This window comes from Talpa europaea (assembly GCF_964194135.1).
Source record: "Talpa europaea genome assembly, chromosome: 9".
Taxonomy (NCBI): Eukaryota; Metazoa; Chordata; class Mammalia; order Eulipotyphla; family Talpidae; genus Talpa; species Talpa europaea.
The window spans coordinates 70,185,856-70,201,760 of record NC_140076.1 but is presented as its reverse complement, the minus strand read 5'-3'; the positions used below and the strand labels follow the sequence as shown (position 1 = coordinate 70,201,760).

The 15,905-nt window shown below is 53.4% G+C and overlaps 1 protein-coding gene across 1 annotated transcript in view; it reads left to right on the top strand.

Moving 5' to 3' along the window:
• COL23A1 (collagen type XXIII alpha 1 chain) overlaps window positions 1-15,905 on the top strand; it is a gene marked incomplete at both ends in the record, with an annotated part of 392,542 nt that overhangs the window by 359,415 nt on the left and 17,222 nt on the right. The window contains 16 exons of the mRNA XM_084242375.1: window positions 1,067-1,093; window positions 1,827-1,853; window positions 3,064-3,090; window positions 6,216-6,332; window positions 7,037-7,072; window positions 7,224-7,250; window positions 7,852-7,878; window positions 8,755-8,808; window positions 9,312-9,374; window positions 9,821-9,865; window positions 11,212-11,289; window positions 12,689-12,742; window positions 13,278-13,322; window positions 14,112-14,201; window positions 15,268-15,330; window positions 15,661-15,717. Coding sequence (XP_084098501.1) covers window positions 1,067-1,093; window positions 1,827-1,853; window positions 3,064-3,090; window positions 6,216-6,332; window positions 7,037-7,072; window positions 7,224-7,250; window positions 7,852-7,878; window positions 8,755-8,808; window positions 9,312-9,374; window positions 9,821-9,865; window positions 11,212-11,289; window positions 12,689-12,742; window positions 13,278-13,322; window positions 14,112-14,201; window positions 15,268-15,330; window positions 15,661-15,717 — 837 coding nt within the window. The remainder of the gene's footprint in view (window positions 1-1,066; window positions 1,094-1,826; window positions 1,854-3,063; window positions 3,091-6,215; window positions 6,333-7,036; window positions 7,073-7,223; window positions 7,251-7,851; window positions 7,879-8,754; window positions 8,809-9,311; window positions 9,375-9,820; window positions 9,866-11,211; window positions 11,290-12,688; window positions 12,743-13,277; window positions 13,323-14,111; window positions 14,202-15,267; window positions 15,331-15,660; window positions 15,718-15,905) is intronic.

The following is a 15,905-nucleotide window of genomic DNA, read 5'->3' as shown; positions in this document are numbered from 1 at the left end:
CATGAAGATGGAGCTCAGCAAGACTTGCTGAGTAGATGGGTGAGTGGGTAAGCAGGTGGAAGGGCCCAGTGGGAACTGCTGTGCGTTGATGTTGCCCTCTGCAGACACCACAAAACCCCTGGAGCCCTGGAGATGCCCCAGCTCTTAGAACTCACCTTTGGGTTATTTGGCTTCTCTCAACCTTGACATTTGCCTGCAAAGGAAACTAAAGCTGCCTCAGGGCTCTTCCAGTTAGATCTTAGTCTGCTTGGGCTGCTATAACAGAATACCAGAGCCCAGGTGGCCTATAAACAACTTTGATTTCTCACAGTTCTGGAGGCTGGAAGTCTAAGATCAGGTTTGGGCTCTGGCAAGAGTCTCCATGAGGTTGCACAACTGACTTCTTGCTGTGCCCTCACATGGTGGAGAGGCAACTGGAAAGTTCTCAGGGTCCCTTCTATAAGAACACTAATCCCATTCATGTGGGCCCCACCCTCACCTACTAATTATCTCCCAAAGGCACCACCTCCAAATGCCATCACTTTGGGGGTTAGGTTTCAGCATATAAATTGGAGAGCGGAATACAAACATTCAGTCCTTACTCAATCCACACTGTCTTAGGGGGTCCAGATGTATTAACAGACAGTGGGAAGTTACAGGGCTAGTGTCAGCTTCAGGTCCTTCACCCTGTATTTCTCTCTGCCTCAGCTCTGCTTTCCTCTCTGTTGGCTCTTTCTTGACCCATGTGGTGACCCCAAGAGCTCTGGGCTTAGCCCCATCTGGAGAAAGGAGCCCTCTTTCCCCAAGAGCACTGTTCAAATTACTGGGCTTACACCCTTGAGCCAATCACCCCAGAAAGGGAAGGTGGTCACATGCCTAAGACCCGTGGGTGAAGTTGGGGGTGGGTTTGGAAAAGAAATGGGGTTCTGTCATCAGAGGAAGGGATTCTGGGGAGCAAACAACACACCGGTCCATGTGACATGTACCCAGACCACAGTCTGCAGTCAGGCTCTGGTCTCTCGTCACTTGGAGTGAAATAGGGGAAATGTCTTTCCATGTGTAACTTCTGCTCTCTCTTGTTTTCCAGGGACCACTGGGTCTGGATGGCAAGCCAGTAAGTGATGACATGGTGGTTTTAATTGATCCTGAGACAGGACATCATTGTGGTTTAGAGTGATCATGGGGCACCAGAGTAAAGTGTCACTGAGAACCTGGCTCAGTGCAGGGAGAAGACATTTGTTGTCAGACTTGAGTTCAAGTCCAGTTCCACCACATGCTGAAGGTGTGACCTTGGGGAGGCCTCTTCACTTCCTGAGCCTGCAGCTTCTATTAATCATACAGGCTGCTGCGGGTGTGGACACCACCATTACTGGCACCTAGTCAGCCTTTAAAACATATGCACCCCTCCCAAGAGACTTCAAGAGACTGCTTCCCTTGAAGAAGAGAAAGCACCAGGGGACAGGATCTCAGTCCACTGCCTGCCTCGCAGACTCCCAGCAGGCAGCTTAGGGGCAGCAGCCGTCTCAGCAGCCCTCGGGACACAGTGGTTGCTGAGCACGGAGGACCCTGCTCTTTGGGGGGACTGACTAGCATGTGTATCCCCATCCCTGCTGAGAGGACACAAGAGGCCCTCACTGCTGACTCCCAAGTCCCCATCTCTGGGTTGCTGAGGATTGAGAAGTGGAGCTCCTTGTGGCCAGTCTGTCATAAGGGCTGGCCACAAGAGCTGCCAAACAGCTCTGCTCAGGCTCACAGGCCTTCTGCCCTCAAAGCCATAGGGAATCAGAAGGGGGGCTCGCCTGGTCCTGCTCTCTCACATCTGCTCTTTCTCCACCTTCCTTCTCCAGGGACTTCCAGGCCCCAAGGGAGAAAAAGTAAGTGACACTGGAAGTTGTCCAGGTGCAGTAGTTGATGAAGGATGCCAGAAACAGTTTCCAAACCCCACTTCCAGAGTGTGGACCTTGAGTGCATCACATCTCCTCCTAGAACCTCAGTTCCTTCATCTGTGAACTGGGGGCTGTCAGTGCCACCTCCTAAAATGGCCACAGGCTGATATTTGACATAGTAAAGTGCCTGCAGAGCTGAATCTGAGTTCTCCTGGCCCCAGAGTACAGTAAAACTCCAAGCACCGTCTGCCCAGAATGACAAATTTCCAAAGTAATTGATCACAAAAGGGGTGTCAGCAAAGCCTGGGGGATTGAACGGTGACCATTAATGTCATTCTTTGTGGAGAGGGCACCTCCACCTCCACATGACGGGATCTTTGTAGATCCTTGTGAGAAGGGCTTCACTGGCATCTGGCACTAAATGTCACAGACAGGCCCCTGGAGGGCTGGGACCACAAATATCTTGTAAGGGAGCAGCAGAGAGGGGAGACCTCTGTGTCCACAGCACGTTCGGGGGCATGGAATGCCCAGAGCCCACCTAGGGGTAAGTGGTGGATACAAGGCACAGAATCTACTGTTCAGGGCCTCAGCTTGGCCTTCAGCTCCATCACAACTGTGTGGCCTTGGATGGCCCTCAGTTTCTTTATGTGGACATTAAAACCAATACCACAGCACCTTGGGGACAACTGCCTGAGGTAGATGTCTGAGGGTTCTTTGTCGATGATGAGACACTGGTGCACATGGCAAGCACATGCCCACCAGTACAGGTTGATGCCACCAAGCTGTAGAAATGGAATATCTTCCAATTTTTACACCAGGGCCTTTAAAACCACAGAGAAATTGGTATCTCAGCATCTATTGCTGCCTAAACCATTACCCAGAAACTCAGTGACTTAAGACAATCCGTAAAGTAATTATGATCCTCCCTCACCATTCTGTGGTTCAGGGACACAGTGGGAGCAGCTATCTCTGCTCCATCACATCTGAGGGCAGGTGGCAACAGACGTGGTTGCAAGCCCTTCATCTGCAGCTGTGTGACCTTGGGCAGGTTCCTCAACCTCCCTATGCTTCAGTTTCCTTGTTGGAAATGTAGATAAAAATAGAGCCCGTGTGTCATTTTTCTTGAAACTAAATGAGACCAAGCATGTGAAGCAGTAATAAAATAGTGCAGCTCTGTCTCCCTGTGTTTTGTTCCTAGGGTGTACCAGGAGACTTTGGCCCCCAGGTAAGAACTGAGTGAGACCCTCTCACCAGCCCTTCCCCAACAAACATGTTTTTTTTCCCTATTATAATTAGGCATATCTAGCGCTGCTTCTGGGTCCCTGTAACTTACCACAGAAAGCAGGGCCAGGCAGCCCACCTCCTGCCCGATGATCTGTCCTGCTACCTGTTTTCACTTAAATGGTCACTGGGTGGGAGGAAGCCCCAAGCACCTTGATCTGGCAGAGGCTACACCCCCACCCATACACAGGTATCCCTGGGAGATGTCCAGGTCACATTTCTTACCATGGATGGGGGCATACGGGGCTGACCCTAGTCCCACCTAGCAACCCAGGAAAAGAGAAGGCTGTAGGGTCAGCAGCTCTGAACCCAAATCCCAGCTCTACCACTCACCAGCAGAGTGACTTTGAACATACCCTTCCACAACTCAGTTGTTCCAGCTGGGCAGTGGTGACAGGCCCCACTCCAACGCTATGACAGACTCATTGCAATTATAAAGGTGTTCCCTCCCCAAGTGGGAACAGTAGATGGAATCTCCACCCGGACCACACTGACCCTCAGTGTCCTCTCTGGGCCCAGGGGCTCTGAAGAGCCTGGTGCCCAGACCGGGAGCTCCTCAGCAGAAGCTGCAGCTGAGCAGAGACCCCAGGTGGGTCCTGCAAACTGGGTCATGGTGGAGTGTCACTTAAGCAGCCCTAGCACGTGCCATTTCCACCGCATCCTGACTCAGAGCCTGAGAGGTGGGCATCAACTGCCCAGAGAAAGGCACGAGAGGGACGTAATCCCTGCTGCTCTCAGTGAGGTCGAGGGGTGGGCGCTGGAGCTGGTGGTCTGGTCACCCACTGTGAGCATCTACAAGCCTGGAGGCTAGAGACAGGAATGGAGCAAGGTCCTGAGAGCCCAGAGGAGGACACTGTATATCTAGGACTGAAAAGGGGAAGGTGAGAGAGGGGTGCTTAACCCTCTGGCTGGACTAGGTCCCTCAGACCGGGGCGTATCTCCCCTGCCTCCAGTCACCGAACTGCCTTTCTCTGGGCTGGGTGATGTGGCTTTGCCTCCAGAAATAGCCTTGTGGTTTTCTAAATCACCCCCTGCCTTCTGTCCACATAACCTGTTTGTTGACTAGATGGTCTTCCCATGGCTCCACCCGGGCTTTATAAGCAGAGACCATCACATGTACCATCGTCACGTGCTCAAGGTAGACAGGCCGAGTGCTGTGTCTGGGCCTGCTGATGTGTGCCCCCCCTCAACTCGCCCCATGCTCCTGGGTTAGACCTCAGCCATCAGATCCCTGCAGGATTCCCGAGTAACTCAGGGAGATCCTAAAAAACTCTTCAGGAACCTACTCAAATGTCTAAATGCATTTGCTGCTCAAGTAAGTAGTGTCCAGGCAAATGGTTCCTGGAATGTCTTCAGGTTCTTCCCAGTACAGCACAAAATGAAACGAGTTGCCCACCACCATCTCCACCCATGGCTGGGTGACCTAGCCACATACCCCTTTCTCTATTCTTGGCTGGGATTAGGTCCTCTTGGTCAGCACCCAGACCAGGTCAGACCAGTCTGCATGATGGATGTTGAGAATCTCAGGATTTTTTTAATTGGGAAAACTCGTGAACTGTCAGGAACAGTTTGCTAGAGAAGTGCGCTCTTCCACGTCATGGGGTCCACACTTGAAAAAGGGTTTGAAAGAGACCACAGACTTCAGTGGTTAGATGAGGCACTGTCTATCCTCACTTTGTCACCCTGACTAATCTATTACCTGCTCTGATACCCAGCCACCCCATCTGTAAGATGGGACAATAGCAGTACCCTGGCCAGGAGGTTGCAAGCTTGGGTGAGACACCGCCAGGGTCAGCTCCACTCATAGCAAGGAGCTTAGGAGCGCTGGCACTGTGCACGTGGTGTCAGTGCTGGCGGGTACCACAGGGGCAGCTGGAAGTCCCAACCTGGTGCTGTGGGCTTCCCTCCTGGCAGGGGGCGCTTTGAGATGAGGGCTCTGGCTGCCTGAGGTCTGACCTGGCACTAACACCAGATCCAAGGGCTGGGACTTGGAGGCTGCATGACTGTGTGGCTCTTTGTCACCCTTTTTTAAATTTTTATTTTGAGTGCAGTTTGTTTATTACACATGCAGTTGTAATTAATAATACCCCATGGACCTTCATCCAGTTTCCCTGGATGAAGTTACATTTACATCACACTAATGCAATCTCACAACCAGGAAATTGACATTGCTGCAATCCACCAACCTTTATCGGATTTTATCCATTTTACTCATTTTTGTGTCTGTTTACTTCTCTGTGATTTTGTCACATGGGTAGATTAGCATAACCATCACACAAAGATCCCTCCCACTTCTCTTTCACAGCTATAGTTGCTGCCCTCCCTTCCCCACGCCTAACTCCTGGCCCACACTAATCTGTGCTCCAGCTCTGTCATTCTGCCATTGTGTGAGTGGCCAGTACATGGAATCATAGGGCATGCAGCCTTTGAAACTGGCTCGCTCCTCCCAGCATAATTGGCCCTCAGATGCACTCAAGTTCCTGCATGTCTTCATACTCTGCTCCTTTTCATTTCTTGCTGAGCAGTGTTTCATGATATGGGTACACCCCAGTGGGTTAACCATTCACCCACTGAAAGGCATTTAGATTTTTCCAGTTTGGGGCTCTTACAAATAAAGCTGCTATGAACATCTGTGTACAGGTTTTTGTGTGAACATTAAGTTTCATTTCTCTGGAACCCAAACCTAAGAATGCACCGCCATCACTTAAAGCAGGAGTTGGCCAAGCAGGAAGGTCTGTCAGGAGATGTGCAGTCCCCCTTCCAGAAAGAGGGGGCCGTGGGACAGGTGTTTCTCCCACACCCGGGTCTCTCACCTCTCACCTGAGCTCCAGAGGTGGGCTTCAGGTGCAGGGGCTAGAGATGTGCATTGTTTGCAGTGTAAAAAGTTAACCTGTTAGCCTCATGCTGAGGGAGAGAGACCTGTCCCTTCATGTGACTGTCAAGAAGCAGCAAGAATCACAAAGCCCTTCCCTCCCTCTGAGCCTAAGGGGACTGGGAGAGGGGAAGGCATCAGAGCTACCCATCCCCTTCCCTCCCCCTCAGAGTCATGCCACACCCCATCTCTTTCAGGGAGACCAAGGACAAGATGGAGCTGCTGGGCCTCCAGGACCCCCTGGACCCCCTGGGGTCCGGGGCCCTCCTGGAGACACTGGGAAAGATGGCCCAAGGGGAGCACAAGGCCCAGCGGTAAGGGAGGCCCACCAGGCCCTGGTCCCAGAACCAATTCCAGCTCAGCCCAGACCCTAGCCCAACCTAGACCTTTACCCTAGTGAAACCTTCCATCTAACATTAACTGAGTCTCTAGTCCAATTGAGATCCTGACTCATTCCCAAATAATGATGCATACCCCCAATTTGGACTAATGTCCAGACCCTGAAATCTGACCCTGACTCCAAACCCAACTATCCCACCCTCTAATCCTACATACACCCTGACCCTAGCCTTGGCTCAATCTCAGTGCCAGCCTTCACACCTGCACGGGGTCAGATCTTTAACAATTTCTGTTTCTCTTTCCCTTCCCCTCCCCACTAGTCTCTAGTACTAACTAGTCAGCTTCAGTTGCCCTCCTCCCCCATAGTCCTAACCTGAACTCCAGAAACCAGACCTCACTATACAGTCCCTCTCCCAGACCAGGGACTCCAGCCTGTCCTTCCTCTCCCCTGCAGAGCTGACACCCCCATCAGACTCCACCTGGGTCCCCTCTCAGGACAGCTACTCAGCTGACTCATCCATTCTTTGTCATGTTGGGGACATAAGTCCCTGAGCTTCCACTTCCCTATCTGTGAAGGGGGGCAATGATTCCTCCTTTTCAGGGGTATGGTACGAGATGTGAGCTCAGTGAGCTCTGACATCCCTGCATTCCCTCACGTGCATCTTCTTGCATCTCTCAGGGTCCCAAAGGAGAAACTGGACAAGGTGGCGAGATGGTCAGTACCCAGGGCATTTCAGAGGCCTAGGCTGGTGGGTTCCAGGCCTGGAGACTCCCACACACACCCACACTGGGCTTTGTGACTGTAGGTACACAGCCCTGCACCCTGCCCCTCCACATCGTGTTTCATACCTCGTTTCATGTTCCAGGGCCCCAAGGGACCTCCCGGAGCCAAGGTGAGTGCTTCTCAATCCCCATCCTCCTCCCCAGGCCTGGACAAGTTACTTAGTGCCTCTGTTTACTCATCTGTTAAATGGGGGAATGACAAGCTAAGCTAAGCAAGTAGAGTTTGAATTTTCTCAACACCAAAAAAGGGTAAAATATTGAAGGTGACAATGCCTTAATTAAATCAAGGGAAGTCTTTGCACACTGTATATGTGCATCAACTCATCATATATGCTTTAAAGATTTACCATTTCACCTGTCAGTTATGCCTCAATAAGGCTGAAAAAATATGACAAACATTTACTGCTATACCGCCACACTGGCTTGTGAGGCTCAAATAATTAAACATGTTAGCTCTCAACACCTTCTCTCTAACTTCACAGCGATCCTCAAGACTGGGTATCTCATCCCCAGTTCCATGAGCAGTGATTTGCCTGGAGTAATTCATCTTGGAGGGAACCGGGTGGGGAGTGGAGTCCCAAGCTTCTGGCCCCACCCACCGTGTGTGCCTCTCTGTGGAGCTGGGGTCACTGGGCTCAGTGGGGCTGATTTGACCAGAAGAGCAGGTGGCCTGGTGGCTCTGACCTCTCTCTTGCACCCCTTCCCCCTCAGGGTGAGCCCGGAGTTCCTGGCAAAAAGGTGAGGGGGATCCCTGGAGGGGCCTTTTCGTGGGGGTATGGGAAGTAGCTGGAAAGAAGGGTTGGGACTGGGGCGGGGCTGGGGACCACCCTGCACGAAGATGCCCTTCACACAGCAGACTGGCGGCCTCCCTGTGGGTAAGTCTCTGAAGCCAGGATCTCATTCACTCAGTCACTTACTCGGCCCCTTCCTCATACTGCACATCAAGTTTGTTTCCAGGACTGTAGTTCTCCAAGGGTGGGCCTTGGACCCACAGTGTCAGTATCACTAGGGGCTTGTCTGACATGCTCATTGTGGGGCCCACCTACTTGCTGTGCATGGGCCATGCTCTGTGGAAGCAGCCCCTTTGGGAACCACTGACCTTCTGTGATTTCCCTCTTCCCCCTCCCCTGCCTGGGGCTCCTTCCTATAGTGGTCTCAGCACAGCTCTCCCCTCTGGACACCATCCTCAGCACCAGATGAAGCAGGACCTCCCCAACCACCCATCCTTCCCTTCTCTTACATCCTCTTCCCTGCATGACGCTGTGTATTTTTCTGGATATTTCTTTGCCCTCTGCCTCCTCTGAGCCATTTCACAGGGACACATCTGCCTGGCCCGCAGAGTGTGCTTACAAGGTATTTGCTGCCTGAATGAATTCCCTCGCCTTCACCACCCCGCTGTTCCTCTGTACACTGTTGCTGAGGCATGCGCTGGACCAGCCCTGGGTGCTGGGGCCAGGGGACAAAGGCGAGAATGGGACATAGGCACTGCCCCGTCCAGTGTGACCAGCCTGGCAGCACGAGTAACTGGTGTGCTGGGGAATGCCAGGAGGAAGCCTAATGGACCACAGTCAGGCTGGCCTGTGTCCAGGTCTGACCCAGCTGTTCTCTCCTCAGGGGGATGATGGGACACCAAGCCAGCCAGGGCTCCCAGGACCCCCGGGGCCCAAGGTAGGTATGCCAGACCCTCCCCAAGAAAGTCCTCTGCCTCCCCCCTCTCTTGGTCCCCATCAGCCCGGTGAAGTCCCTGCCTGGTTTTTTGTGTCATGGGGGCATGGGCTGGAGCCCAAGGCTGGCCAGAGAGGCAGCAGGAAGGTCCTGGGCCTTCCTCAACGAGGCTGGCAGCTCATCTGGCCATGTGCCTCCCCTCACCTCCTCAAGTCCCACCGTAGCTGGACACCTCTGCCCTATCCACAAGTCCAGAACTGGATATCAAGTGGCTTCCCCAACCCCTCAGGATGGTCACCAGATCCTGCCCAGCCTGCCTCCAAAATATCTTTTGAGCCCCTGAGCTGCTATGAATATGTTAAGACCCAGCCTGGAAGGATTTCTTGGCCCTTAGTCTCCAGGGCTGGGGAGAGCCTGAAGTCCATCCACAAACCCCCATGGGCTCAAGCACACCCCAGAACTAGTCTCAAAGCCAGCAGCCCTCACCCACGAATGTCCTATTACAGGGCGAGCCAGGCAGCATGGGGACTCAGGGAGAAAATGGTGTGGACGGTGCTCCAGGACCAAAGGTGATATGACTACACGGCTCCAGCTCCCTCGGGGCCCCAGCACTCCTATCATGGGGAGACCTACTGTGATTTCCTTTTTGTTGGACGTCTCCGGGAGATCTGGACTTAGGAGTCTGACTGGACTGGCAATCAGAGGCTGACCAGAGGGTGGGTGGCAAAGAGTCTGAAGAGATGCCAGGTCTCCACCAAGGCCCAGCTATGTGACCAGGTCACTGTGTAGCCTTGGGCTCCTGGCAGTCCACCCATCCTTACACGACGTGGGGCCGGAGGAGGGTCCCTTAGGTCCGCCATGCAGCAATCCCATTTCTAAGGTTTCAAGTCACTTACATAGACCCTTAGGGCTCCAGCACATGGTCCCTGTGCTTTTTGGGGACAAAGGGGTGGACAGGGACAGGGGCCTCTGGCTTTACCTCCACACACGTGGCTGCAACCACATATCTCCACAGGGGGAGCCCGGCCCTCGAGGTGCCGACGGAGCTACAGGGCTAAGGGTAAGCCATTTCCCCTGGGATCCAACTGCCCAGTTGCTTCAGAAGCTCCTTGTCCCCCACAGACCGCAGAGGAGCAAAGCCACAACCAGAAGTTCCTTTTTTTATATATAATAATTCATTCTCTGGGTTTGTTTGTTTAATTTCATAATATATACTCTTGGTAAAAATGCTGAAATACGGATAGGTAGAGACCTGATCTCTCCCCTCTTCTCCCTGCTCCCCCCTTTACCTGTGGGTCTTTTCCTAAACTCTCATATTGGTCTAGTCAACACAGACCCTCAATTTGTTACACATCACATCACCCTACCCTGTGGGAGACACTGCCCTAAGTTGGGGCTCATGCTCATCCCTGTGACCAAGAGCACAGCCACCCTGCTGTTCCCAAATCTTTTGTGACCCAGCCTCATCAGCCTTCAAGTTGACAAGCCAGATCCTGTTCTCGGCTCTGTGACCTTGGGCAGTCACATCCCCTCGTCCTCCCAGAGACTGGTTTCCTCCTGAGGGGAAAAAAAAGGATTGTTAAAGCTGGAAGCCTGTTTGTTCAGGTGGTAGAGGGACTGGATTAGGCACTGGGTACAAGAATTCAGTGTAAACTGTACAGTGCTGTGCAGGCTGCAAGCAAATAAGGTTCTGGCCCGGGTCTCTCTGCCCTGTGCAAGGGGCTGGTCACAGGGCCTGAATCAAAGGGATAACTCCCCTCACTGAGAGGTACCCAGTGGGGCAGCAAGGTTCAGAGGGGAAGGGTAGAGCAGCTGGCCATGCTTGAGTGCCTGTGTGGCTGTGAGGGTATGGGCATGTAGACTTAGGCGAGGGGGTTTGGATTTATGCACACATGCATGTACAGATGTGGGCACATGTGTGCTAGTGACCTGGGTGGGAAAATTAATGCATGGTGAATGCATTCGTCGCCAGAAGTTGGAAACCGGAGCCCAAGGACAAGATCCAGTCAGCATGTCCTTTATTGGTCTCCACAGTGTTTTGGAGGGTTTGGATATTTGCATTTGTTTGCCAGCATCTGAAAGTCTGAGGAACTTCACGTCAACATGAGATTTCCCATTTTCCCTCCAGAACACAGGGATCCAGCTCAGTGGGTGACTCGCAGCCAGCCCTAGCCCAGACAGGGGCATGCTCCTCAGCTGGCTCCAGGGGATGTCCTTCCTCCCCTTGTGTGCACTCCTGCCTGCCCCGTGGAGGGTTTTCTCCGTGAGCTGGGGAGCCACTGTTGGTGTGGATGTGGAAGACTAGATGTGCTGGGGTGCCACCAGGTTATGGGCCCAAGACACAAGGTTTGCTGGGTGACAGACAGGTGGCTCTTCCCTGACTTATTCCTCTTTTTCCTGCCTCAGGGTCTCCCAGGCCTCAAAGGTGAGCAAGGAGACACAGTAGTAATTGACTACGATGGCAGGATCTTGGATGCCCTTAAGGTAATGTTCCTGGTTGGACCACATATGTCCTTCTCTTCACACAAAGGGTCAGGGGCAGTTTAGCACAAACACTCCAACTTCATCAGGTACCTGATAAGGAAATTAGTGCTGTGTTGAGACCCATAGGTGCTGAGAGAGCAGCTGTGAATATGGTCCATGTGGCCCCGAGTTCCCCAAAGGACAAGGCAAAAAGGGGTAGTGGCTGGTCCCAGTAGGCTCTCCTGGGGCCTTCCCAGGGAACACAGGCTAGAGGACTGGGTTTTCCAGTCATCATTGGGGGAGGATGAGAGTGGCAAGTCCTGCCCCCAGGAGCCTCAGGAATGCCCACAACACAGCAACTTGGGACCAATCTCCAGTGGCGAGAGAAGCTGGGTGCTAGCAGCTCACAGGCACCTGACTCCTGAGCCTCAATTCCAGTTATCTCCCACAGGCCTCAGGGAAGTACAAGCTGATGGTAACAGTGGCCCCCAGGCCTGCATGGTGTGGCATGGTGTGATGTAGCCCCAGGGCATGCACCTGCATGGTATCTCCTTGGGAGAAGCTTGATGAGAACTGGGAGGTGGGAAGGTTTGGGATGCCAGACAAGGAGAATGGCTCCACTGGATGGGCAGCAGCAGCCATACTTGTTTCTTGAGCAGATGGGTGACATTAAAAAAATCACGTGTTGGGGGGAGACTAGCTAGGGATGAGATGATAAGTATAAGAATGTAGGTGTGGGGCCAGCTGGAGGCAGTGGGGATGCACAGGGAGGTTGACACTGGACCCAGGGCCTGGTAAGTGGGATGGAGGACAATAGTAAGGCCAGGGACATCTCAACAAGAAGGGGTAGGCTGGTAGAGGTGGGGGACACTATAGATTATTGGGCTGAGGGAGTAGCTAATACCCAAGGGTTGACAAGCCACAGTGGGCAGGTGGCATGAAAGAAGCCTGTAATGGGGAGGGAGCTGGGAGTTGGGTCAGACCTAGAAACAACATTCCCTACCCAGGAACTTCCCGGGGACCACACACAGCAGGCAATGACGCCAACAGTCAGAGAGCCCACAGGACAGGCCAAAAGGCAGGGCGGTTGCTGGGGATGCGTTTTTGGGCTGGCCTTAAACACCAATGGGGATTTATGGTTGCTCTCAGAGGCAATAGGTGTCCATCTCAGGATCTGGGTCTGAATTTCTGTGAAGAAAACTATAGAGCACTTTCTCTGAGGGCTGAAAGATTATGGGCCCTCCATAGCTGGGCACTACAGCATCTTCCTGACCTTCCCCAAGTCAGCAGCCTGACGTGACTGGGTGGGAAGCAGGCTGTGCACCTTGACTGGAAGAGACATGGCCCCAGGGTAGAGGGGATGGGCGGGCAAATACAGGGAGCCCCTGCCTGGACACTGACCGACTTGACTTTCACACAGGGTCCTCCCGGGCCACAGGGGCCCCCAGGACCACCAGGGATCCCTGGAGCCAAGGTCAGTGCAGATGCAGCTGCATGACCCCCTTTTGTCTGCAGAGCCCTCCTCACTGCCATGACCCTCTGCTTCTCTCCCAGCATGGGCTCTGGGGGTCAGAGAAAGGGCCCTGCTCCTTTCTAATCAAGCTGGTGCCCTCTTCCCAGGCTTAGCTACTCCCTGGGAAGTTTCATCCTCACCTTCCCTCATGACACCCCAAAGTCTCTGTAGATTGCATGGCCATTTCTATGGATGTGCATCATTTACACCTTGTCTCCTCCTTGTCTCCTCAGCTCTTGGGGGAGCTCAAAACTGTGACCCCTGGCAGGGGTGACCCTAGTTCCTGGCTTGTGTTGCCAGGAGCAAACCACTGGGCCTTCCAGCCCAGCTTCCAAAGCTATAACATCCAGCCTACATGGTGCCCTGGGACAGGCAGCAAGGGTGGGAGTGCTGGGTGAGGTGGGGCAAAGCCAGCCCAACCAGCCTTCGGGCCACCAATCTCTCGGAGGGGAACCTCCAGACATTGTAACCCCTTTTGCCGTCTGCTCCTTCCTAGGGTGAACTTGGATTACCGGGTGCCCCAGGAATCGATGGGGAGAAGGTCTCTGGGCTTTTCATTTCCTTGGTGATGCTGGTCCCTGGTGTCAAGCTCTGTGTGTGTGTGTTTGTGTGTGCATGTGTGCACACTTGTGTGTGTGTGCATGTGCATGTGCGTGTGCGTGTGTGTGTGTGTGTGTGTGTACGCACACACTCGTATTCAGGACTAGTAAAAGACCACAGAACACATCCTGGTTCTGCCCTGTGACTGGGGCAGGTTGCCTACTTTTTGGCAGCCTTGGTGTGAGGATTAAACAGATGAATGGAAAATACTGAGGGCAGTGCCTGGCGCATAGAGGCAAAGAGCCTTCAAATGTTAGCAGACACCATCACAGTGTTAGTTTTGTAAATACACACGTGTGTTGCTGTGGAGACACTGTGTCCATGGTGTCACTTGACATTTGTGGGCATGTCTTGCATTGGGTCCCTAGTGGACATTACACATTGTTGAGTGAGGATGCTGTGGGTAGAAGGGGGTTGGAGGGACGGTTGATTGTATGTGGAGCTTGGGGGTTCCCACCACTATATCCTGAGAGATAAGGATTGACCCCGAGCCCCCTCTAATTGCCACCTCAGTTGCCAGTCCACCCTCTCTGCCCCCTGTGACTCTGTTACAGTTAAGGAGGCTTGGGGATGCTCCTGGGCCCCTTCCAGGCTCCTTGGTACCTTCATCACTCAGGCCAGAGGCAGGCACCCATGATGAGGAAGTAGGGGTCTGGCCTGGACTAAGCTCGGGGGACCTCCAGGTGAGGGAAAGGAGAATACCTCCTAAACTTTGTTCTTGCATTTCCAGGGGCCCAAAGGACCAAAAGGAGACCCAGGAGAGCCTGGGTCAACCGGGCCCAAAGGAGAAGCAGGTGAAATGGGCCTGTCCGGTCTTCCGGTATGTGAAGGGCCCTGGTGGGGGGGGGGGGGGAGATGAATGTGTATCTACTGGGGAAGCTGCTGAGGGCTAGGACCTGCAATCTCAGCCCAACCTGGGGATACTGAGCCTTTGAAAGGAGGCTCTGGGCTCCCAGTCAGCTACTCTGACTCTCTGAGCCTCTGGCGCCTCCCACGCAGAGGCCTCCATATAGGTGAAATGAGATGCACTCCCCCTTGTAGAAGGGAGTCAGTGGGTGGTTACACCACAGGCTCTGACTGCCAAGGTCACATCCTGCCCTAGAACCCTACCTTAGAGCCTCCATTTTTAACTCAAAAATGGGGGTGAACATTTCCACTCCCACAGGGAATGCACAGTCAGGGCTGAGAATGGCAATTGGTACCTGCATCAGTCAGGGTCCTCTGGCCCCTTGCTCTTGTCAAGGCTGCCTTGAAAGAGCTGCCGGGTTGCTGCAGTCACTGTGTCACCACTGTATCCCTCTGTCCCCTGGGAGGCCCACTCAGCTAGAGAACCTGGCCTTCCCTTCCTGAATACCTGGCCACCCCTGCCCCACAGGAAATCATTCATACCTCAAGAACAAAGTTTAGGAAGCATTCTTTTTTTATATATATAATAAATTTTATTTTTATATTCCCCATACAATTGCAACCCCCTTATTTTGACCCCAATCCCTCCCCTCCCGCCCCCTACCCCCCATAGAGTGTCTCTGGTTCATAGTTTTTTGTTGATTTTGATTTTCACTTTCTTATAGTTATTCATTTTCCTGGTCCCTTATTTAAGTTTTCTAGAGTCCTGCTATGAGTGAGACCATCCGGTATTTTTCTTTTTCTTTCTGGCTTATTTCGCTGAGCATGATCCTTTCCCTCGCCTGGCAGATATACTCCCTAAACACACCTCTGCTGGGCACCAAGGGTGTGTCACAGTGATTTAGGGGGAAACTATTCTAAGCTGCAAAGTCCAACTTATTTTACTTCCCAGAGTCTTATGGGGAAGAAGGCAGGTGCTGAACTGTGGGTGGTAGCTTGGGTGATGGACAGAAAGGGCTCAAGGCCATCCTGTCCTGCAGGGCTCCGACGGCCCCAAGGGGGAGAAGGGAGAGCCAGCATCGGACAAGCTAAGGGAGAGTCTGGTAAGGAGGCTCCTAAGGGCCAGAGGCTCCCCACAATGCCCAGCCCAGACCATCTGGAGCCCCAAGCCTGGGGACAGAAGGGCCACTTGGCCTGACCAAGCCCAGGGCAGTGGAGAGTAAGGGAATGTTGGACTGTGTCATCTGCCTGAGGGCCATCTGAGAGCCCAAAGGCCAGATGCTGGCCCGCCACCAGACAGTGCCCATCTCCGGGCAGGAAGGAGCCTGGACCCGGGGGGACCTGGGCGCCCATTGCTCTACCAGTGTCCACTGAGCTCAAGACCAAGAGTGGGTGGGGTGATGGGGACTAACCCACCTCTGACTCCTTCCTAGGCCCAGATCATAGTGGAACCAGGACCTCCTGGCCCTCCTGGTCCCCCAGGCCCTGTGGTAAGAATGTTTGACTTGAAGCATGGTGAACCCAGGCCCAGGAGCAGTGACCCTAGAGGGTCCCCTGGGGAAAGGGCATGTCAGGCAGGGAGGGCAAAGGCTGCAGAAATCAGAGCCACAGGGATCAGGAGGGGTCTGCAAGCCTATGTGGCCGCTGTAAGAGGGCTCAGGCCCTGAGGTCTGGATCC